Source organism: Bombus pascuorum, chromosome 3, assembly GCF_905332965.1.
Source record: "Bombus pascuorum chromosome 3, iyBomPasc1.1, whole genome shotgun sequence".
In the NCBI taxonomy this organism is placed as follows: Eukaryota; Metazoa; Arthropoda; class Insecta; order Hymenoptera; family Apidae; genus Bombus; species Bombus pascuorum.
Window position 1 is genome coordinate 11,145,672 of NC_083490.1, and position 24,975 is coordinate 11,170,646.

The following is a 24,975-nucleotide window of genomic DNA, read 5'->3' on the forward strand; positions in this document are numbered from 1 at the left end:
AGATTATTTGTGAGTACTAATAATTGTCACACATGATTTAGGTGGATGGTATATACATTAACTGTTTGATATAATATGTCAATTTGAATGTAAGGTCAGACTTATCCGAAAAAAATGTCCCATGACATTTCGCACGGGACATGTTGGCAGCGAAGACACGCTGATTGCTGAATTAAATATTTTCGAATTCGCGAAGATGGTTGATTTAATGTCATTGATCGCAATCCTTCTACAAATGACCAGCCCACCACTACCAACACCCGGGTTTCGTAGCGACTCGAAAAATTCATGCTGGAATAAGAAGTGAGGGAAAGAGAGAAGACAGAAGAGTCACAAATCGCTGATCATTGCAGAATATTCTTAATTTCTTAAGCGATAGAATATGTGTTCAATGGCTTCATAGCGTTACTATTGCTATGAGAAACAGAATTTTGTGGGTTCAACTATAAAAAGTTGTAAAAAGCTATCGATATAAACAGATAATTTTATAAATATAGAAAATGAAATAAAGTATACGATGAAATTCTGACTCGGTGTGTTCAATTTGGTCTAGAATAAAATATGAAGGACATTAGCACGGAACACAGACTGAACAATACAGTAAGTTAGAAACGTCACGGATCAACAAATGTCTAACGGAAACCATTCGCAGTTAATTTCCACAAGAAGCTATCCACATTTTCGGTTAGCGAACTCGAAGCGTCGTTCTAGCATAATATTTTGTTATCCGGATATTACATAAAATACAGAATTTGATCTTTATTTTACATCGCATTGTTCAACACATATGAGTATTTAACACCGTGTACTATTTGACGAAATATGGCGTCATTCGTAACAGGCGAGCATGTTCTATTGGACGAGACATGGGGTCAACCGTCGAAAAGATAATAAATGATATGAGGTGAAAGAAAATAAATGTCATGCATAACTATTTGCAACACAGGCATTTTAAAACGTCAATTATCCGAACTTATTGAGAGATAAAAAAGTTTCTATAAGCTGTTTTTCAGATAATTGATTCGAGAAGAATCAAAGTTATAGGAGATATAGAAAATAAAACAATCCGTTTTAGATATAACGAAATGATTCCTTCTCCAATAAATGTTTGTATTGCATCTGTATTGCTTTGTACTATTAAATATCTTAATCCAATCCAACGCGTGTGCATGTTTCCATTCATGTCAATATTGCCTGGAGAAAGAATACGTGAAACTAATTTGGCTCGAATAAGAGTGGTTCAAGAGGTACGATCTTTCATGCTTCACACAACAAAGAAATAGAATCTTTTAAACTTAATCTTTTATGAAATCGTCAAACTCCCGTATGCCTATCGTCAGCAATTAATAAATAATAATCTACAACACAATAAATTTTTTCCGTAACACCTCTTAAAAGATTCAGCTACCGTCTGCACCACCGACTGTACCACCTAAAGAATTGAGCGTTACAATATCACTTTCAATTCCAAAAAGTTCACTTGTGGAACGGTGTAATGGCGTATTAGCTAACATTACAAGAGTGAAAATAACTTGTTCCTTCCGAAAAAACAAAACTTCCCGACAACGACGCTGCAACACTCAAAAAAATTCCATTGAACATTCATAGCAATATTTTTAAATTTCTATGCACATCGTAGTTTAAATAGGAGTTTTTCCTAATCTTGTAACTTTTCAACTCAGCGGACGATCTATTCCATAAAATAACGGCTCGATCGGACTTAGTATCGGGAACCTGACTAAGGACACTGACGAATGATTCGCTCGTAAAATGTTAACTGGGAATTTTTTGCGTTCGGTGAGAAACCAATCAGCGCGCGGAAGCCGCGTAAGTAGTTTCGAATTTTATTAGACGCTAGATCGAGTCGAACATGACATCGCTAGTCTCGTGTAGTCGTTCAAACAGAAACGTCGATCCGAGGGTTAGTATCGGCATTAGAAACGGTTACTTCAGTATTGTTCGTGACTTCGCATCATCAACTGCTCCACCAAGCTTCAAGTAAGAACAGTTCCCCTTCAGAAAATAGAGTCTCACTGAAGCTCTTTTTTACGATACTATCTTCTCCACTAGATGTGGTGTAAATAAGCCCTTCAGTTTCTGAGTATTCAGAGAAAGTAGGCATACTTGCTTGGGGATATCATCAAAAAGAACTAGAAAATCATTTTTTTTTTTCAAATTTGAAAACAAAACAAAGTAACGCCAGTAGTATTCAATGCGAGGAGTGGCTTTGTTTAATGCTCGATACAATAGTTGAACGATTGTTCGACAGAACGCGCGTAGCAGTCGCCTGCCGATATTGTTGTATATGTCATCCCCATAGCGTATTTCGCCAAAGTCTTCCTCCTTCAAATTGTAAGCAAAACACAACTTGCAAATTTCTTTTGATGCAAACGTCTACAGAATAGCCTGCCATGGTTACATTTTCGTTCAGACCTTTCCTTTTTGAAATGCTCGTACCCAACTGCTACGCCGAACATTCCAGTCGTATTAGTAGTCGTACACTGGATCGACCATATCCAGAGTGCGACAACGTACTTCATCATATAAGAGAAAATAATGATCATTCGTGCTTGACCATTTTTTTCAATAGATATTTTCACCAATCCAAGCGCAAATCGTATTTCAGGGCATGCAGTACGGAAAAATTTCGTGGTGGATATGGTTATCCTTCTTATCTATAACAACGATTTATGTGCCGATCCAAGCAACCACGCTAAACCCAGAGACCATGAGGCAGATACTTCCAGCGTACGCGGTTTTGGAAAACGTGGATCTGTTAAATTTCAGCAGATGTCGGACGGAGATTGATGAATTTCGTAGTGCAGTTGACAACCAGATACTTTGGGGTTTAAGAGGTAAACAGAACTCACAGAACAGTAAGAACAGAACCTATGCAACTTCCAGAATTCTTCTAGCGACGATTATGTCGCGAATGTATGAACTGCATAATTTTATGTCGAGTTGAACCTCAACCCCAAAACTTCCTTCGCATCTTGCGCAAGAAATTAGCTTCGTCGTTGGAAGTGCGCAAAAGTGAACGGTCAAAGTCGTAGCTGTTTTTCTTATTCCAACGAACTGCATTTTCTGACTTTAAACACGAAACGCTAAAATTCTGCATTCAACTTCCTTACCGCATAAAATCTTTATCGTCAATTGTATCATCAGATGTTTCCAATGCAGCATCATATATTCTTTAAGCGCTGGACACCAGTGGCGTGCCACCCGGGGGATTTATGAGCGGGCACAATTATTGGTTAGGAGATCGTATGGGTTGCACCATTCTTTCCCAAAATCGCACGGTGTTTGTCTCGGAGGAAAAACGAAAGAACAATACGATATATCGCAACCCGAACGAGGAGCATCCACCTTTCGAGTTCCGTTTCTTTATTGGACGCATGCGGCACAGTAGCACTATGCAATATCACCAAGAAGTACTAGAAGAAGTAAGCACGTACATATCTCATGTACCTCATCAGCATAATGAAACAGATTTACAATGCAGAATTTTACGACTGTGACAAACGTTTTTGTAAGGACTTGATTACGCTTGGACTTTGCTTACCGGCATCCTGCACAAAACGAGACGTAGCCACAATGCTAGATAAAATATTGCACAACGAGACTCTTCACATCGGCAAACTTTTTGCTATACACCTTAGGCTCATCGAAGTCACTGATTTGGTGAATGATTATCAATGGCTCCTCTCTGCAAAGATGATCTCCATCATGTACGTAAATTTCAAGCTCCTAATCCAGTTCGAATTTCTATTCTCAATCGACATAAACAAGTATCACGATCGGTGATCGACTAACTATCGAGTAGAAACCACAAAACTTTGGTTACAGAATAGTTTTGCTATTGTTGTGCACTACCGTGACAGTGGCCACAGCATATGATATTTTCATCCACCACAATCGTGTAAACAACCAGAAGGAAATCGTTGCGCTTCAAGATGGAAATACGGAGGGTAAGCGATACATACGATGATACCGAATATTCTGGATGTTAATTATTCTGATCGACACGAGTATATTTCATGGGAATCTATGTAACGTATGGATAACTTTGAACAGAATTGGAGAACGCACCAGAAGGAAAAGGCAAAACCGATTACGATGAACTGGCACCCTCAGAATCGAGCGAACAAAATCGCATGGCCCAATATCTGCTATGTTTTTCACTCCTTAGACATGTACAGCGCATATTTAAAGTACCAGAGGGTACAAAGGCTTTGGGTATATTCCACGGTATCAGAGTGTTGGGAACGCTATGGGTTATACTGGCACATGTGTTCCTGTACAGATTGCATATTATGGGTAAAAAATGAAATTCATTCGCAGTTTAATTTCACTAGCCCATTCTGATTTCTGATACAGCTCGCCTTTTTTAATGACATCAATCATCTGTGCAGCTAACAAGTCGCATATGTACATGATGGTCGGCGAAGTATCCTCACAACTATTAATTAATGCGACGTTCGTGGTGGACACGTTTTTCTTTATGAGTGGTTTTCTGACGTCTTATATTTTTCTGAAGGAAAAACAAAAAATGGAGAGAGTACCATCTATAACAGAAAGGGGGAATATGTTCCTTCAAATAATTATGAAACGATATATTAGGTATAGACGATTTCAATATGTCCTTATGTTTTAATTTATGCGTGATACAAATACATGAGAGTGAAATAAATACATTAACTTCGAAGGCTCACACCTGCATATTTCGTCATTATACTCATAGCGATATTGAATTCTACCTGGCATGATCATGTCTCAGCACTTCTTCCCTTTGAACATCCCAGTGCTACGTGTTCCAAATATTGGTGGACTAATATACTTTACATAAATAACTTCTACAGCTGGGATGAGCAAGTACGTATAATTTGTAGATAATTCATTAGAAGCATCTTTCGCATTACCAGAAAAGAATCGTTTCGAAGAGAAATACTGTTTGCAGTGTCTCACATGGAGTTGGTACCTAGCCAATGATACGCAGTTCTACGTATTTGGCTGTTTTCTCCTATTGCTATCGATCACGTGAGTTTGAAATTTGATTTTGTAGTCATTCATGGGCAGTTTTAGTCGACCACTAAAAACGATTGTTTCAGGCATTACAATATTGCCATGGGTGTAGGCGTTGTTTCGCTAATTTCGTCAATAGCATCAGTCGCTTATATAGGATACACTCTTAATTACGAGCCGACGTTAGTATACAAACTGTTTAATACAATTTGTACCATTGGGAATATGTAAATATACGTATGTCTACTTCCTCAGTTTGGACGGACAATATAGCACGGGGACGTACCTTTATATACGACCGTGGTGTAGAATATCGCCATACCTCTTAGGAATGGCTACATGTCACCTTCTTGCGAAATGCAATTACAAATTACGGTTATCGAAAGTAATATATACTGTTTCTATCAGTTATGTCTACCTACCTACATTTCTGTGCATCTATCAATAACGTAATTCAACGTATCTTTTAGAAATCCTTAGTCCTTGGTTGGACCTTGGCAATTCTGTGCAATTGCTTGATTCTATTTAGTCCCGTAAACCAAAACATGCCCTTAAACTTTGCCGTTCTTTATTTGGCCCTCAGCAGAACGGGCTGGTCACTGGGTATTGCCTGGCTGGTAGTTGCATGCACCACGAATCATGGCGGTAAGACGATATTTTTCAAGTCACTCATTAATATTATAGTGTTATTCCTCCTGTTGCGAGAATATCCTTTTTGCAATGCGAAGTATTTAACGTTTTATAAGCTGCAGCCCACTATATGATTTATGGTCGCAGGTATCGTGAACAAAATCTTGTCGCTGGATTTTTTCGTCCCCTTCAGCAAAATATCGTATGCTGCTTATCTCGTTAACCCTATTATAATACTTTCGACTCTTTCTTCAAGTGATTATCCTTTCTACAGTGATAACATCAACATTGTAAGTATAATTCAACTATTTCATTTGGACAATTTCGATGTAATATTACTAGTGTATTCTGAAATAACAATTCTGTTTTTCAGGCTACCATGTTCGTTACAATGGCTGTTTGTAGTTATAGTGCTTCTATTCTCTTATATGCAACAATCGAAATGCCGTTTATGTCACTCCTGCGATTACATAATAGTGCACGAAGGAAAGCGATGCGACATACTTCTTCCTGAATTCTTTGCGTTCGTTGTAAACCTATTTATGATGGTGATTATTATAACAAACGTATAACAATCTACGGGAAATATTCCACATACCTGTTATATAAAGATATGTTAATTATATAAAAGTATAAATGAAACGAAAATTGTAATTGAAAGTGTGCGTTAAACTCAAACGCATTCAGAACCTGCCTGCTTATTCGGCACATGCAGTCGATGAACTACAAAAATACCGGGTATCTATTTGCGTCGCTATAATGTTCGTCAGTATGACCGTTCCTTTAAAATGCGTTTTTAGAGTTACACGCTACTTTCGTTGCTATGCATGATAACTAATTTGACCATGTTTCGTCGCATATCTACTGAAATTTATTGGTAAAGCGAAGCTATTCCTTCTTTACGTGAGCACTTATAGAAGCATTAAAATACCGTTTGACAATTTTGTAATATGGATGTAATATGAACATGGCAAGAACTGTGAGTTGTAAAAATTTATGAATATCAAAGGAATATTAAGAGTACAGCATACTTCGTAGTTTTTTAATTATTCGTCCTGTTCCATTTCAACGACCTGAATAATGTTCTAAATTTTTGCGAATTTGAGCTTTAATTAATCAGTACTATTAATATTCATCTATAAAATCGACAATGACTAGTACGAAGACTGTTACGATGAGAAATTACAAGTTCGAGATACGTACGTTAGTTAGGTGAAGCATAGAAACGAGTGAAAAGATGTCAAGAACAAGAACAAGAATTTTAGGAAAAAAGTGATTTCCATCAAAGTTATGAAAATACAGATGTAGTTTATTTCCCGTTTTCTCTGATATATGATCCGAATGAGATGCTGTCGCGTGATGGTTACACACGTTGTATGAGAAACAGAAATCTGTTATGCTAATGATTATACAGCCAACATACCATTTGGAAAACAGTATTCTTCTAAATTCCAGTTGATGTCGAACGGAGTTAGTTAAATTTTGTAATGCTGTGAATAACCAGATACTTTGGCGAGTAAGAGGTAAATAAAACTTTTAAGATATCTTGACAAACGTTGTGCGACGAAGCTACTGAAAGTCGATTACGACTGCGGAAAGAAGAAGGATGCAAATCAATCGAAATACGCATAATCGATTACGATTCAACAAATTATACAGTCAGTTAAACTCAAAACACATGAAAATAATTGTTGTGCAACCGCGGCCGTTTCCCTGGAGACATTTACGTCGCGTTACGTCGCGAATATATCACGTGCATAATTTTTCATCGAATCAACCGTCGAAACAAAAGCATAGGCTTCATAAAAATGATGAACGTTGTCGTCCAAATGTATTCCTTTTGCCGATCAGCTCATCCATTATAGAATCACGTGTTTTTCAAGCGTTAGACACTGGCAGCGTGATATTCAGGGGATTTGTCAACGAGCACAATTATTCGATAGGAGAACGTCTCACTTGCTTCTGGCTCTGTAAAAATCGCCATTTCTGTGACAAAAAGTACGAAAGAACAATTCGATATACCGAAACCCGAATGAAGAATATTCACATTCTGAGTTTCATTTTTTCATTGCACGTGCGCGGCACGATGGCGCTGTGCAATATCATGTAGAAGTAGAAGATGAAGTAAGCAAATGGGTATTTTAGAATTTGTATCTCGAATGTATATCTCTAACGATTCAAGTTGCAATGCGAATGACAATCAGTATGTAACCAGTGTATGCAGCCAATAAAGAATTTACCTCATTAAGATAATATTGCTATATAATATCATTAATATTAAAATATTTTGTTCGAATTTTTGAAGATGTGTTCATTTTAGAATTTGATCACGCTTGGGCTTTGCTTACCGGCAACCAGCAGCATTGACGATGTTGCTACTATAGTTGATAAAGTATTTCGTAACGAAACACTTTTCGTGATGTAATGAAACACTATACCCAAGTATATTTGTTATGTTTGCAGCTATCGTGGATAAAATCTTATCGCTAGATATTTTCGTTATTTTGGGTAAATTAACGTTTGGTGCTTATCTCCTAAACCCTGTTACTATATTTTTGGCTTACACTGTAAATTATTATGTTTTCTACGTTAATATGGTCACCTTTGCAAAGTACAATGAAACTATTTCGTTCGGGCAATTTCGACGTAATATTAGTATCACGAAATGACGTTTCTGCTTTTCAGGGTGTTTACTCCGTTACAATGGTTATATGTAGTTTCGGTGCTTCTATTCTGTTATCCGCAACAATCGAAATGCCGTTTATATCACTAGTGGGATTGTATATTAGTGCACGAAGAAAAACGAATGAAGTTGTAACCAATAAATCAGTCAAATAAATGTAGATCACTGAAACAGGCGAAAAAGTTTTGCCGTTCAGTACACGGTGACCTTCTCCCAGTTGTTTTTTGTTCCTGACACAGTCAGTTGCCATGCATGTTAAAAAACAGAAGCCTTCGAGAACACGATAAAAAAAACAGGTGGACAATGTTACAAGTTCACGTCACAAGACTACAAGTCACGCAAAAAATGATCGAAACCTAATCCATTATTCAGGAATCAAATGTACATAGAGTGTTCGAGACGCCGAGCACGAAAGTGATGTAGCAGTAAAGATTATTTACTGCAAGGAAGGGAGGCTGACAAAGATTACTTATCAGTATGAATAACTGTCAGACTTAATTTAAACGGATGGTATATGCATTAAGTAAGGTCAGGCGTATTCGAAAAATACATCCGATGACATCTCGGACGAGACATATTGGTAGGGATAGGACACGCTGATTGGACATCCGCCTTTTCAGTTTCGACTTTTTATTCGACGTATACGACACAATAGCGCTGTGGAATATCGCATAAAATCAAAATACAAAGTAGGTACATGGATATTTCAGTGTTTGCATCTCAAATCCATATATCCAACGATATGAGTCGCAATGTTACTTACAATCAATATGTAATTATCCGTATGATTAATACAGCAAATTAACACTGTACCTCATTAAAACAACTCATGACATTAATATATGACCTGCATTCTGTATCATACGCGAAGTTGTCACTATGATGGAGGAAGTATTCCATGATGAAACTCTTTTCGTCGGAATACTCTTTTTACAGACTTGAGGCTGATCGAAGTCTCCGATTTGACGGACCATCAACAATGGTTTCTCGCTACGAAATTCCAAGCTCGTTATTGAAAGTTCAAATTCTTGTCACCCATTGGGAGACATGCTACATATCTGGATCTGCGTCCGATGAAAAATCGACTAGAAACTTACAAATTTTGAGTACAGAGTAATTTTATTACTTTGCTACCATCATAGCAACCACGTTTCGATTAGTTAAATTAATATTCAGAAGTAGCCGTGTTTACAATACGCTTGGGTATTGAGAACACGGTGGACATGGAAAATTAAAAACGTTGTCCCCATTGCTAAGAGGAATTTTCCCACGGAAACTGGCGTCATAAAATTGCGTAAGAAGATTCCTACGTTTTGGTCGTTTCGAACGGGACAATCGTTACTTTCTTTTGGACAATGAATAGACGAAATTTTGTATTTTATACAAATTTTATACAAATTACGAAATGCATGTATTTTATACAAAGTTGCACTTCGGTGTGCCATCATGACAATTTTGATAGACAAGATGCAAGGGAGCAAGACATAGGAAAAAAGATGAAAAATCGAGCAAAGATCGAGTCGACAAGATTTCAATCAAGCTCTATGGATGTTCGTCGAAAATACAAAAAATGACGAGGAATGTGAACGATCATAAAAACATTCTTGGCAATTAGAAAACAGGGTGGTCTTGTCGATCAAAGAAAACGTATCCATGGTTAATTTTTTCATGCCTATTTGAGGAAGCAGCTCCACGAATACGAATCTAAGAAACGAGCGTTCGTTACGGGTAAATGTTCTTGCGTCGAAGGAGTATGTAGACGAAGGAAAAGATTTTTATTTGTTACGCTTGAATTACGTGACGGTAAAAGTCGATGAAATAATAAGCCACTTAAGACTTTACCCAGCCACGCGTATGAAAATGGAATGTTAATTGACCGCAACCAGCGAACATAAAATCTAGCGAAGAAGCGTTAAACGCGAGGCCGCGACCAAGAGTGAAAGTTTTTAAACGAAAACAAATCGCGGAGGTGCTTGGTCTATTTTCGATCGGCAAAATGACATAAACTGGAAACGAGAGTAGGTCTGTATGTTACAAATCCTTACGTATCCCCTTCACTGTCAGTGATAGAATCCCACAGAAGAAGAAAGTGAATTAAATGTAGAATCATCTTTATACATTGTTCTACTGCTGACTTAAATTCGCGAAATGTTTAATTGCGACTCTGATTATCATTGACGCATACTCATGCTGTTTCGTAAACTTATTTTTGGTTGCTACTAAGTTATCGTATTTAATGGTTTTGAACATACTGTCACCTGTAATTTTACAGCTCAGATAATGCTCTATAGAGTTGGTCAAAAAATGCACCTTAATAATTATTTTATAGAAATTATTATAATTATAATCTTTTTTTCTTTTTTTTTTTTTTTGTTCGAATACAATGCCATATATTCAAAGACGATATATGAGCAGGAAAAATAATCTGCAGCTTCTTGACCGCGGTTCAAAAGAATCTAAGGCGCGAAATAAAGTAATAGATTGGTAATATTCAGTAAATGGGTTTCCATAAAAGAAATGAGCATTTTAAAACGATATATTTAAATTGATACGCATTTAATAGCAGCAGTGAGCAATAAATTTATGGAAATTGCAAGAAAAAGGTCAGCTTAGGCTTTCGCGTCAAAACTTTTAATTGTAAGCACTAGAAATTTAATCGAACGATACTAATCGACTGACTACACTAAAAAAAACACGCTCCCAAATTAAAATATAAGGTGGTAAAAAGTAACAAAGGTCAGAGGCAAGGGTTTTAAAAAAACTAATACCGGATGACAGGAATGGATAGATAGAAGTAACGTGTGAAACTTATTAGCAATTCGAATGATTACGATACATTACATCATAAATACTGTGTTCTGTACCGAATACGGTACACATAACGCAGCAATTTTATCGGACACCGTCGAGTTTCTCGAGCTTCATTCGCCATTCGAGCCCCGTTCAACACAGCAGCATATTCGATCGAACATAGTACCTAAAGATCAGTAATACTTTATTGCGAAAGAGAACAAAATACATTCGGGTAACTACCGATATTCATGGAAAGTCAATTCTAATAATCCAAGTGTAAATCTCATTTCAAAGTATGAAGTGCGGAAGGATTTCGTGGACATGGTTATTCTTTCTATCTTTAACAAGCTTTTACGTGTCAATGCAAGCGACCGCGCTAGACCCGATGACCACGAGGAAGATACTTCCAGTGTACGCGGTTTTGGAAAATGCTGATCTTCTAAATTCCAGCAGATGTCGGACGCAGATAGATGAATTTCGAAATGCAGTGGATAACCAGATACTTTGGGCTCTAAGAGGTTAATACAACTTTCAAGATATATAGTCGATTTTGATTCCGCGAAGCTACCGCTAGTCGATTACAGCGAAAAGGAAGAATGAAATACGTATAACTGACCGTGATTCAAAAAGATGTACACCGTGATTGCGATTGTGTATCCTGACATGTTCTCGATGAACACGTTTATACCGTGGGAAATTCGAATAAAAAACAATAGAACTCCTGTGCAACCGCGAGGATTTTTCTGATCACGATACCATCATGTTACGTCGCGATTGTGTAAGATGCGTAATTTTTTATCGAGTCAACTCCCGAGCTTGCAACTTTCTTCGTGCGTTGCATAAGAAACTATTTCCTTCATACGGGGCGTGCAAAAGCTGCGATTGTCGACGTCGCTGTTTTCCTGATCAGCTAATGCTGTTGGTTTCAAACGGTGCCCTTAGTTTCCCCACCGCATCAGATCCTTATCGCTAATTGCATCAGGAGCAGTTTCCAATAAGATATCATGTGTTTTTTAAGCGTTGGATACCAGTGGCGTACCATCCGGAGGATTTGTCATCGGGAACAATCATTGGTTAGGAAACCGACAAGGTTGCATGCTTTTCTCTGAAAATCGCACGGCACTTCTATCGGAGAAAATACGAAAGAACAATTCGATATACCGGAACCCGAATGAAGAATACTCACCTTTTGAGTTTCAGTATTTTATTGCACGTGCGCGGCACAACAGCACTGTGCAATATCATGTAGAAGTAGAAGACGAAGTAAGCAAATGGATATTTTAAAATTTGTATCTCGAATGTATATCTCTAACGATTCAAGTTGCAATGCGAATGACAATCAGTATGTAGCCAGTTTATGCAGCCAATTAAGTATTTATCCCATTAAAATAATATTGATATATAACATCATTAATATTAATATGTGTCGTGAAAATTACTTGCGAATTTTTACGATCACGACGGACGATCAGACATTTGAGAAGATGTGTTCATTTTAGGATTTGATCACGCTTGGACTTTGCTTACCGGCATCCTGCAGCATTGACGATGTTGCCACTATGATTGATAAAGTATTTCGTAACGAAACACTTTTCATTGGAAAACTTTTTAATATGCACTTCAAGCTCATCGAAATCTCCGATTCGGTGGACGATCATCAATGGCTGTTCTCTGCGAAAATGATCTCCATCATGTACGTAAACTTCAAGCTCGTAATTGAAAACACGAATTTTTGTCTAGCCAGATATATATTACATACGTCGGAATCTGCATCCGATAAAATACCAACTAGGAACTTTAAAATTCCGATTACAGAGCAGTTTTGCTATCGCTGTGTGCTACCGTAATAGCGGCAACAGTATACGACGTTTTCGTCCATCGAATGCGTTCAAATAAAGAAAGGGAAAAGCTTACGTTCGAAAGTAACAACGCGATAGGTAAGCTACACATACATTGATATTCGATATTAACTATTACTCAACACAAAACTGCGCTCGCGTTACCAGTCTTAATTATTTTTATTGCCTCGAGTTTCTTTCGTGGGAATCTGTGTAACGTACGATTAACTTCCAACAGCATTGAACAACGGAATAGATGAAAAATGTGAAGCCAACAACGAGAAACTGGCACCTCCCGAGTTGGGGCAGCAGAATCGTATCAGTCAATATCTTCTGTGTTTTTCATTTTTCACCAATGTGGAGGAAATATTTAAACCGGAAAAGGGTAGTGATAATCTGCGAGTATTCTACGGCTTGAAAACGTTGACAATAGCATGGATTATTGTGGGACACGTATTGCTCTACTCATTTCATGTTCTGAGTAAGAAATAAATTTTAACGATGTTTCAATTTTACTACTCCGATCCGATTTGTGATCTACCATGTATTTTTTTAATGGAGTCACTCATGTATTCAGGTAACAAATGGCTTATATATACACAAGCTGAAGATTTACTCATGCAAATCATAAGCAACTTCACATTTTCGGTGGATGCATTTTTCTTTATGAGTGGTTTTCTGTTGTCATATACATTTCTGAATGAACGACGAAAATATCAGGAAATCCCGCCTATAGGAAAAAGGATGAACGAACTATTTCAAAAGATTGTCAAACGATATATAAGGTATAGTATTCTAGCAATGCTTAGTTAGTTCTATCCATGAGATTTCGATGATAAAATAAATACATTAACTTCGAAGGCTTACTCCTGCATATTTCGTCGTTATATTGATAGCCATATTGACTTTCACTTGGCATGATAATGTCTCAGCACTTCTTTCCGTTGAGCATCCAAATGCTAAGTGTTCCAAATATTGGTGGACTAATATACTTTACATCAACAACTTCTATAGATGGGATGAGCTAGTACGTATACTTTCTCAGATAATTTATTGCAAACATCGTTCGCGATACTACAAAAGAATCGTTTCGGAGAGAAATACTGCTTGCAGTGTCTCACATGGAGTTGGTACTTGCCCAATGATATGCAGTTCTTCGTATTTGGCAGTTTTCTCCTAACTTTATCGATGACGTGAGTTTGTAATTTCGTTCTTTAATCCCTTAGTATCCACTTTTATCCGGGATCTATAATCGACTGTTTCAGGCATTACAATATTGCCGTGGGTATAGGCGTTGTTACGCTAGTTTCATCGATAGGATCAGTAGTTTACACGGGCTACACTCTTAATTACCATCCTACGTAAGAATACAAAATGTTTAGCACTCCTTATAACACAGGGAATTTGTAAATATACTTATATTTACTTTCCTAGATTTGACGAACAATATAAGACGCTGACATACTTTTATATACGACCGTGGTGTAGAATACCGCCATATCTCATAGGAATGGCCACATGTCACCTTCTTACGAAATGCAATTACAAATTACGGTTATCAAAAGTAATACATACTGCTTGTTCGTTACACCTATATTCCTCTGCATCTTTCAAACATGTGATTAAATTTATGTTTCAGCAAAGCTTATTCTTTGGTTGGACCATGGCAATTTTATGTAATTGTTCGATTCTCTTCGGACTCAAGAACAGGAACATATCCTTAGGTCTCTCCGTTCTTTATTTGGCCCTCAGTAGAATAGGCTGGGCATTAGGCATTGCCTGGCTCGTAGTTGTATGCACTACGAATAATGGCGGTAAGTCGATGTTTTTCATGTCATTCAGTAATGCGTTGATGTCATTCTTCTTATTGTAAAAATACTCTTTGTGTAATGCGAAGTTTATAATGTTTCGTAAACTACACCGAAGTATATTTTTTACATTTGCAGGTATCGTGAACAAATTCTTATCGCTAGATATTTTCGTTATTTTGGGTAAATTAACGTATGGTGCTTATCTCATAAATTGTATTATTACTCTTTCGTTATATTCGTTAGATAATTATTCTTTCTTCATGTATTACACCAATTTTGTAAGTATGATAAAATAGTTTTATTGAAACAATTTCAAAATAATATGAATCCTATGTAATAATAACATATTATGTTTTTTCAGAGCTATATGGCCATTACAATGATTATTTGCAGTTTCTCTGCTGCTATTGTCCTATCCGCAACAACAGAAATGCCGTTTATATCACTCCTCCGATTGTACAATAATCCGCCAAGAATGAAATAAACATATATTAAGCTCCTTAATTGATAAACTAATGAAATTACTCTCTCGATATATGCACTTTCTCTGTCTGTCTGTCTGTCTGTCTCTCGCTCTCTCTCTCCCTCTCTCTCTCTCTCTCTCTCTCTCTCTCTCTCTCTCTCTCTCTCTCTCTCTCTTTCGAAATGTTGAAACATTTCAACTTATTATGATGTTCTCTAGTACCACAATTGGGAAAGTAGCGTCTGTTGTTTAACGTAGATGTCCAGCATTATACTGTATCGTATAGTATATTACATATCTTTCTTCCTTTCTTTCCCCCTTTTTCCCGTTTCTCTTTCTGTCTATTTTGTTGAAATGATTCTCACTTCTAGGAAAACTTTACATCTTCTCTAGAATTTGGTTTTCTTAATCCTCGAAGCCATTGAGTATTGTTTAGCTCTAAATCAATTTGAGGGGTCTCTCAACCTCATATCCTTTTTTAGGAATATGTCATGCACGGATGATGTAGCGGGCTATAGACGGACCAGTTCTCGTAATTATATAAATACTCATAGGCCCATGGTTTCGAACCTCTATTATAAACTAACACTGATAGCGTGCGGATCTGGACTAGCATACACTGTGCTTATACTTACTCAAATATATTTCTATTATACATACACTGACGCCTTCCAGATAAACCTCAACATATTTCAAAACAAGCTCGCATTTTAAGTGTGACGGTACTAATTCTTGATCACCGAATTTTTAATATAGCCGCGCAAAATGCATTGTCTTCTACATCTCTTCCATTATATATATTTCTAGAGATCTTCCATTATTCCTATATTCTGATATATTTTACGAGCTAATCCTGAAATCCTGATTTTATGTTGTTTCGTAAATAACACGGTACTTTTTTATTAAATGTGAATGTACACGTAAAAACACAATGTATAAATTATATTCAATTTCAGAATAATTAAAACTTTAACAATTCTTTCGAAGGGAACGGCTGAGTTGCTACGACCCAGTTCCCATGAGACCTATTATCGCTACAACGAACAGAATATGATATTATTAATAACAAAAGAAAAACAATAAAAAATAATTTGATCGTGAAAACCCCGCAACTCGCCACTTTAATTAAGAAGGTGTAAAATAAGAGGGAAAAAAATAAAACGATGGGACAAAATATCGAATGGACGAAATTTCAAACAAGCTCGGATGTTTGTCAAAAATGGAGAGAACGACGTAAAATTAGGCGAATGCAAATCTAAGAAACGGTCGTTCGTTACAGGATAAAAGCCCTTTTGTCGAAGAAGTACATCGTGTCAGGAAAAGATTTTTACTTTTTACGCGTAAATTACGTGACGACGAAAGTCGATAAAGTAACAAATCGGTCAAGACTTTACCTAGTCCCGAGTATAAACCTCGACCTCGAGACTTTCTTCGTGCGTTGCACAAGAAACTAGTTCCTTCGTACGCGCGTGTAAGAGTTACGATCGTCGTTGTCATAGTTTACCCGATCAGCTGACGCTGTTGGCTTCACACGGTGCACTTAATTTTCCCACCGCTTCAAATCCTTATCGCTAATTGCATCACGAGCTGCTTCCAATTAGATATCATGTGTTTTTTAAGCGTTGGATACCAGTGGCGTACATTTGTCGTCGGGAACGATCATTGGTTAAGAGATCGACAAGATTGCAAGCTTCTCTCTGAAAATCGCACGCTACTTTTATGGGAGAAAGTACAAAAGAACTATTCGATATCCGGAACCCGAATGAAGAACATTCACCTTTTGAGTTTCGATTCTTTTATTGCACGTGCGCGGCACAATAGCACTGTACAATATCATGTAGAAATGGAAGACGAAGTAAGCAGATGGATATTTTAGAATTTGTATCTCGAATGTATATCTCTAACGATTCAAATTGCAATGCGAATGACAATCAGTATGTAGCCAGTTTATACATGAATTTAAGAATTTATCTAATTAAAATAACCCGTGAAATTTACGATTTTTTATGATACAATGAAATGCAATTCTTCGTATTTGGCAGTTTTCTCCTACAATCACTTTATCGATCATGTGAGTTTGTAATTTCTTTTGTTAATCTTTTAGTGTCTAGTTTTACTCGATCTACAAAATCGATTATTTCAGGGATTACAATTTCGCCGTGGTCATAGGCGTCGTTACAATAGTTTCATCGATATGGTCACTCATTTACACGGCATACACTCTTAATTAACAGCTTACATGCAAAATGTTTAATACTATTTATAACCTTATGAATATGTAAATGTACGTATGCTTAGAATAGATTATTCATTCTTATTCTATTTTGTACAATACTAGTCTTTTGATTAATAAACCAATGAACAGAAGTAACTACTTTGTGTGCGGGCGCACATACACAGTCGTATTCGAAATTTTCAAATATTTCATTTTGTTACGATAATGGCATTCAATGTTTCAGGGAACATTCGTAATTATATTAAATATCTCACAATACCTAAAAAGATGAATCAATTTTGATGTAGAATCATTTGCGGAATAGTTGTAAACATTGTTTTTCATTTTCTACGTAGAAGGTTGGCTCGGGGAAAAAATGGAACCTCGCGTACATATAATTACACATCACTGGAATATGGTAAAGACTCATTACCGTGCTATGAGTAAACCGAAGGATGTGTGAGTGTTTCGAACTGTCTCTGAGACTAGCAATTCTCTTGTTCGCTGATAAATATAATTCTTAGAAAACACAATTAAAAGAACGAGTGAACAATGATTCAAGTTCACCCGTAAAAAACACATTATTACAATATTTTGCTTACCAACTGTCGTATACTGGATTTCCATCTACGATACACACGTTTTTCCACGGTTTGATACATGTCATGTTAGCGATTGGTATTTGAACAATCTGGTAATTGGAAGCAACCTGGTGTAAAGTATTTTGATACAATGATAACAGGCTATTAGCGTAGGACTATAACGAGACAGTTGTACGTTCCACTTCTGCCTGAACTCTTTCGTTTTTGCTGCATTTATGACGGCGATGATTATAACGAACATACAACGATCCATGTGGAACGTTTCACATATCTGATAAATAATAATGTAATAAAATAGCGATAAAACAATCTAGAAGCTGCTAACCATAAATAGAGTTCCTAACTTAATACTCATAAACATTAAATCATGCACCCACTGCAATATAAGAAATGAATCTCTTAGTGCAATAGACATGACATTATTCAGTAGAAAATTAGTTAAACATACGAAATGGAGAGCTTTAAATAATTTCCACTATATTGATCATTTGCCCATTAAAACATAATTTATGTAGACGGAAACATTTATCCCCGAATCTCATTTTTACCTAAATAGAACATCGATAAAATAAATTTGCCTCGCTGCAGGGAAAGAATAGTATAGTACCAAAGAAAGTCACATGTCAGTTTTTGATTGACAGAGTTGGCAAAATTTCTAGTGTCCAAGTTTCTATATTGTATTTATGTATTGACCATACTTTCCTTACATCGGATTATTTGTATAAAGTGATTCTTTACCTCACGCTGCTAAATGTTTAATGTTTAATCTTACGTGGAATAAAACAGTACACTTTAAGCTGTGGTCACACGAGCATTCCAATGTTCGTCATAACGTTCGGTCATCTCGATGCTCGTGTAACTTCAACCTCAACGTGAAGTAACACGGAACGTATACATATATTTTTTTATTATTATTTAATTTGTACTTTACGATTTGTCCAGTTGGACATTTGGTAAATTTTTCTAACTTAATTACTAAATAACAAGTGAATGGCTACCCCCAGCGGGAACCCATCTTCGAGTTTGACTATTTTATTTCTTTAGTGAGTTTAGTGGGGTGTTTTCTTTTTAGTCTTCTTTCTATGAGAGTTTTGTTCGCTTCAGCAGCCAGCTGGTTTGGATGTGTTGCTGTTCTTTCCTTGTATTTTTCTCTATACCTGCCGATTTCTTCTTGACCGTTGGTATTTTTAAATCTGCGTATATCCTCGTTTCTGACATACCATGGGGCATTGACTATTATTCTCAGTATCTTCGATTGAGGCGACTCTAGTTCATTTATGTGGCTCATCGCTGCTGTCCCCCATAGCGATATTCCGCACGTCCAAATTGTTTTTATTATCGTTTTGTAGATTTTTAGTTTATTTTACATATATATATTTGCCAATTTTATAGATTAATATTAAGAGTGTTGATTGGTTAATGTTGAAAATCATGAAAGTTTAGTGCATTAAATGTCTCATAGTACACGTATACGTTCTTTCTTGGAATTATTAGATTGTACGATGAAATTTTGATTACATGAAAATTTTGAAAAATGATTTTGTATATAAAATAATGTAAGTGTAGCGGTATATGCGTCACAGGACGTTTCGATTCGAAGGTGCCTCACGTAGTTGTTTGCCACAGAGGATTAACACTGTACGATGCACATAATGCAATAAACAAACTCTGGACAAAGCAATATCGCCGCTACGTGCAACCGTCAACAAGAGCCAAGTTCAACCTTCCGTTACCCCCCCCCCCCCCGCCCACCGCCAATATAAATAGACGACTATGTTCTCCAGACATAGTCAGTCAGTCAGTCAGTTGCGCGAATCAATGTCAGTATCGAGTCATCGAGATCATCAGTCAAACGAATAAGTACAACGAATCAGTCTAGCGAATTAGCATAGCAATTAATACCGCAGTATCGCGCAATCTTATAATGAATATCATCGAGCGAGCAATGCTTGCGATTAACTGTGTATTCTACATTTTAAAATATCTGTAAATGTAGTTAACAAAATCAACTCGTTTCGTTATTAATTTAATTTCGTCTCACCACATAAGTACTTAACGCAGACGTTACTCGGTTAAAAATTCACATATACTTCACATCAGTGGAAAATTGGATACAGCGCATGGCCAAGGGTACATCTATTAGGTTTGCACCAATGTACAGAGAGAAGATGTTATATTTATCGTGAACTTTATTTCGTAAAATAAAAGACCAAACGTATTTATCCATACATTTTATTGCAACTTATATTTATATTTGGGTATCTTCAATAATTTTCATGTTATCTTATAAAACCTTTTGTATCTATATAACATATATCTTTGTTATATATTAGCTATAGTAGCTATATCCAGAGCAAACATATATTTTTATACAAATCAATAGTTTCTAATTCATAAGAATAATGATTTTGTACTTTTACATGGTTTTAAATACGTGTTCCATTTTAACCTCCCCTCTACAAAGTGGATATTTTCAGGAGAACTAATTTTCTTTCGTAGGCAAATTCTTCGAACGAAGAAAGACGAAAGATCCTGAGTTCTCATATGGTTGCACTCGTTGTATGCGAAACTGTCTCGCTAGTGATTATCATAAGTTATTTGCAATATCTCTGTAGCTGATTTTTTGTTCTCCTAACTTTGTCTATGATATTGTCTGTTCGTTTCTATTAAACGACCATTATAAAAGTTTACAACTTTTTACAAAGATCGTAAAAAGGAGTGAATATTTAGAAGAAAATTAAAAGTCAGCAATGATCGATATCGACGATGCGATGTGTTCAAGATACAAAAACACGCAATTAAACATGTTTTTTTGTTCGTTCAATGACAGTTTCATGTGTTCGAATAAAAAGCGAAGATCATTAACTTATTATTTACATTAACACGACTGCAATAAATTGTGACATCGAAGTGGAAATTTGTCTACAATCGCGACAATATAAATTTATATACATGGATAAGAAGCTGCTCTAATAATATATCGTTAAAAAATTTTTTTAATTTTTTGTAATTACACTTCTTACATTTTTTGTAATTACACTTTGAACATACCTTGAAAGCGTGTTTCTTATCCTTTGCGCGTGTTGGAATTCTTCGTTCGTTTGTAATAGATTTTGTTGCAGTGTCGGTTATTAATTCCTCAAGCACAAGTATTTCTTCTTGTCATTTGCATAAAAATGAGACAATGATCTCTGTTACATAAATCGGTTGAAGTTGGGTATTCAATAATGTTGAAAAGGCTCGCGAATTGATTTTTAACGATACGATCCGTGAAATAGGGACATGGTCCTTTCATGAAAATTGTTACAAATTCTTTTCCTCTGTATATTCTGTGACAGTCTCTTTAGGTGTTGGAAGATCTAAATGACTTTTCAAAAAAACTTTTACGCTTTATTTTTCAAATTGGAAGTTTAACATTTTATCTAATTCTTCTAATTTGAATTTTACTGGTTGTAGCACATCTTCTATGTTTTCTTCTTTTTTTTATTGTTATTGTTAAGAATTGTGGATCTTTGGTGCCGAAATAATGTTGAAGGAACATTGACTATACACTGGGATGTAATATTTAAATAATAATACATTTATTATAAGAAGGATCTCTCATATATTCATCGATACACACTAGCACGCGTCTCAGTACTTTCTCTACACTCGACTGCCAACCGACTCTTCTTCAGATGCTTCCAAACTCCCGCCGATCGTCATTTGTCCTGACAAAAGCCTGGACGCTCATCGACGCTTACACACATGTATCCACACACTGATACTCACATACAAGTAACTCTAACACGCATTTAACCCAGTCCAGCACGAAAGATTATACATATCTCAACAATTATTTATTGTACCATTAATTTTATTTGCCTGTAATGTATTAAACTTTCATGATTTTCAACATTAACCAATCAACACTCTTAATATTTATCTATAAAATTGGCAACGACTAATCGCTAGATACATTTTATTAAATTAAATGGAAAAAGTAAAATTGGAAAGAAGATGAACAGTATGGAGATACGATACAGAATCCTGTATCATTTATTTTCTCTTTGCTTTACTACGACCTATCCTTTCTACCTTTTATCCATTTAACGAAAATTCGATAATTAATAAGATCAAGAATCAATTGAATTCGATGGAATGAAGAGAGGAAAAGAAAGGATTGGTATCTTGGTGAAATTTCCAGGAAATTAGCGCGGCTAATTCCATAGAAGCACTCCCTCGTTTAGAAACTGGAAGAAATTGGGGGAACAGAGCGATCGACAGGAAAGTTGGCGAGGTTGAATTAATTCGATAATACGCCGATCATCGCGCATCACGTCCCAATTCCTCGAACGACGTGACGTCTCGAGTTTTCTGCGCTTTTCGAGCTTCCTAGCCGACCAATTGATCCACCAAGCTAGTGTGAAGGCTATGACGAAAAATTACAAATTCCAGACACGTATAAAAAGTGTGTCAATAGGTCAAAAGTGTAGCAATAACTACGGTTGCAAAGAAAATCCATATTTGTAATGTAAACGTATATACAATGAGCTACAGCTTACGACTTGAAGAACTCAGTGAACAAATCGCAAAACCGCTGCTGTTGGGCGGGGACTTCAATAATCGTTATAATCTTTGGAGATCATCCAAATCCGCTGATGCCAGAGATAAAATAACTGGACCAATAAAAAGGTTCAAACTTAACATTCTCAAACGTTAAATCTGTAGCGAGCCATAATATAATATCAGTAATATAAGCAACGAATCCCTCAGTGCAATAGAATTAGCAATACTGAGCGCGATATTATCTGAACGCATGAAATAGAAAGCCTTAAAAAATTTACACTATGCTGATCAGTTCACTATTGAAACCTAAGCCATGTAGACAGAAGCATCTCCGCTGAAATCTCACTTTCACCTAAATAGGATATCAATAAAATAAATTAGTCTCACCACAAGAAAAGCATAGTAGAACGTCTAAAAAAATGAACAGATTATTAAATAAAGCCAGATATGATCAGGCAAACAATCGTCAACACTGGGACAGAGGGAGTTGCCGTGTCAACCAGAACTAAGGAAACCAGACAACGGATGGTACTCTAATGGAACGAAAAATATAAAATTGGAGTCTAGCAAAGGCTTTTGTCAAACACCTCCAGGGCTACAACTAGCAAGCACAAAGATAAAATATGCAAGTAACGTTAAACTCCTTGGATGCATCCATCAGAGTGAATTCATATGGATTCGCCGTATTAAATACTTAGGAGAATCTTACAGGAAAAGTCTGAACGTCATCAAATTGCTCTCCAACAATAACTGTAGAACAGACCAGGAAGTCCTTCTAGAAACACACCAAGCATCGATTCCATCTATGCCAAACTCTATATCCATAACGCGGCATTAAAGCTGCTTTTAGATGCATAGCGTACGTACGTGCACGACCAACGATATTCTACTCGAATTATTCTGGACGCGATTACGTCACGACTATCTCAGACTATCTGCGTAATTCTTCGTCTAGTGAACCTTCAACCTCGATTAATGCGATTTCATATCAATGGTGAATAATTGTGAATAATTGTGAATAATTGTTCATGACATAACAACCAAGATTGAATTATTTATAGGAGAAGGTTATCATACATGTTTCATTCGTAAATGGTTTAATTACCCAAAAAACTAGTTTAAATGGATGGTATATAAACTTACGTGTTTGATGTGAGATGTAGATTGATATCGCAATAAGAAGTGATAAAAAAAAGGAAAATTGCAGGTAGCTGATCATTGCAAAAAATTGTTAATTTCTTAAGCGATAGAATAAATGTTCAATGGCCTCATAATGTTAATCAGAATTTTGTGAATTCAATTATAAAAAGTTGTACAAACGTATCGATGTAAATGGATAAAAATATAAATATAGGATATACAATAAACGTAAGAAGAAATTCTAACTCGGCGTATAAAATTTCCTGTACAATACAGTACGAAGGATATTAGCACAGAACACAGTATATCAACAGGTATCTAACCGAAACTCTTCGCAGCTTATTTCCATAAAAAGCGATCCTCAATTTCGGTCAGCGACCTCAAAGCATCGTTCTAGCATAATATTTTGTTATCCGGATACTACATAAAACACAGAATTTGACCTTTATTTTACATCGTATTTTTCCACACATATGAGTTTTAAACGCCGTGTATTATTTGACGAAATATGGTGTCATTCATAACAGGCAGAAATGTTCAATTTTACGCGGCATTGCGTCAACCGTCCATAAGATATCAAATGCTATGGGGTGAAAGGAAATGAATATCGTGGATGACTATTTGTAATACAGTAAATTTGGAACGCCAATTATCCGCATTAATTAGGAGATGAACAGCTCTCTCTTTTTACGTTTCTTCCTTTTAATGAAAGTTCGATAATTAAATAGCAAGATCAAGAATCAATTTAATTCGTTGTAATAAAAAGAATCGGAGAAAGGATTGCAGCTTTGGTCAATTATTCAGGAAATTATCGCGGCTAATTTCACAGAGACACGTGCTTTGTTTCGAAACTGGAAGAAATTAGAAAACAAAACCATCGACAAGAAAGATGACCGCGTCGAATTAATTCGATAATACGCTTATCGGCGGGTCACGTCCCAATTGCTCGCACGACGTGACGTCCCGAGTTTTGCGAGTCTTTGCAACTTCCTAACCGACCAAATTGATTCAGCTATCGAAGCTGATGAGCTATATAGGGCGAAGACTATTACGACGAGAAATTAAAAGTTCAAGACACACATAATCGGTGAAAGATCAAAGCGAAAGAAGGTTTGCCTAAAGAAGAATTTTTTCTATCAGAGTCGGAAAAATAGAAATAAATTTAAGATACGCCGCAATTTGACATCTGCGACGAAAATTGATATTTTCGGGATTTGAAGAGTTGACATT

At 36.2% G+C, this 24,975-nt stretch overlaps 3 protein-coding genes and 1 long non-coding RNA gene across 7 annotated transcripts in view; 3 read left to right on the plus strand and 1 right to left on the minus strand.

The window, feature by feature from the left end:
* LOC132904871 (monocarboxylate transporter 10-like) overlaps positions 1–24,975 on the minus strand; it is a 288,582-nt gene that overhangs the window by 185,086 nt on the left and 78,521 nt on the right. The window lies entirely within an intron of this gene.
* Positions 1,877–6,166, plus strand: LOC132905082 (nose resistant to fluoxetine protein 6-like). The gene is made up of 14 exons (XM_060956032.1): positions 1,877–1,943; positions 2,627–2,855; positions 3,199–3,443; positions 3,535–3,728; positions 3,847–3,968; positions 4,075–4,317; positions 4,413–4,620; positions 4,707–4,872; positions 4,958–5,037; positions 5,109–5,204; positions 5,278–5,407; positions 5,493–5,667; positions 5,800–5,942; positions 6,026–6,166. Exons 2-14 carry the CDS (start codon positions 2,630–2,632, stop codon positions 6,164–6,166), a joined length of 2,169 nt encoding a protein of 722 aa, XP_060812015.1. The 5' UTR covers positions 1,877–1,943; positions 2,627–2,629.
* On the plus strand, positions 11,348–15,266 carry LOC132904870 (nose resistant to fluoxetine protein 6-like). The gene is made up of 13 exons (XM_060955668.1): positions 11,348–11,646; positions 12,147–12,391; positions 12,628–12,821; positions 12,944–13,065; positions 13,205–13,447; positions 13,544–13,751; positions 13,828–13,993; positions 14,080–14,159; positions 14,232–14,327; positions 14,401–14,530; positions 14,606–14,780; positions 14,913–15,055; positions 15,139–15,266. The coding sequence occupies exons 1-13, from the start codon at positions 11,424–11,426 to the stop codon at positions 15,259–15,261; spliced, it is 2,148 nt and encodes a 715-aa protein (XP_060811651.1). The 5' UTR covers positions 11,348–11,423; the 3' UTR covers positions 15,262–15,266.
* LOC132904898 (uncharacterized) overlaps positions 19,957–24,975 on the plus strand; it is a 103,827-nt gene continuing 98,808 nt past the window's right edge. The window contains exons 1-2 of the long non-coding RNA XR_009657689.1: positions 19,957–20,315; positions 20,557–20,830. This is a non-coding gene — a long non-coding RNA (uncharacterized LOC132904898). The remainder of the gene's footprint in view (positions 20,316–20,556; positions 20,831–24,975) is intronic.

Excerpts from the sequence above, each read along its gene's own strand:
- LOC132905082 (XM_060956032.1), top strand. The coding sequence starts at position 2,630 with ATGCAGTACGGAAAAATTTCGTGGTGGATATGGTTATCCTTCTTATCT. Across the intron at positions 4,873-4,957 it reads TCTACAGCTGGGATGAGCAA|TGTCTCACATGGAGTTGGTA; the intron begins GTACGTATAATT and ends TACTGTTTGCAG. Across the intron at positions 5,408-5,492 it reads ACAAATTACGGTTATCGAAA|AAATCCTTAGTCCTTGGTTG; the intron begins GTAATATATACT and ends CGTATCTTTTAG.
- LOC132904870 (XM_060955668.1), top strand. The coding sequence starts at position 11,424 with ATGAAGTGCGGAAGGATTTCGTGGACATGGTTATTCTTTCTATCTTTA. Across the intron at positions 13,066-13,204 it reads CGAAAGTAACAACGCGATAG|CATTGAACAACGGAATAGAT; the intron begins GTAAGCTACACA and ends AACTTCCAACAG. Across the intron at positions 14,781-14,912 it reads ATGCACTACGAATAATGGCG|GTATCGTGAACAAATTCTTA; the intron begins GTAAGTCGATGT and ends TTACATTTGCAG.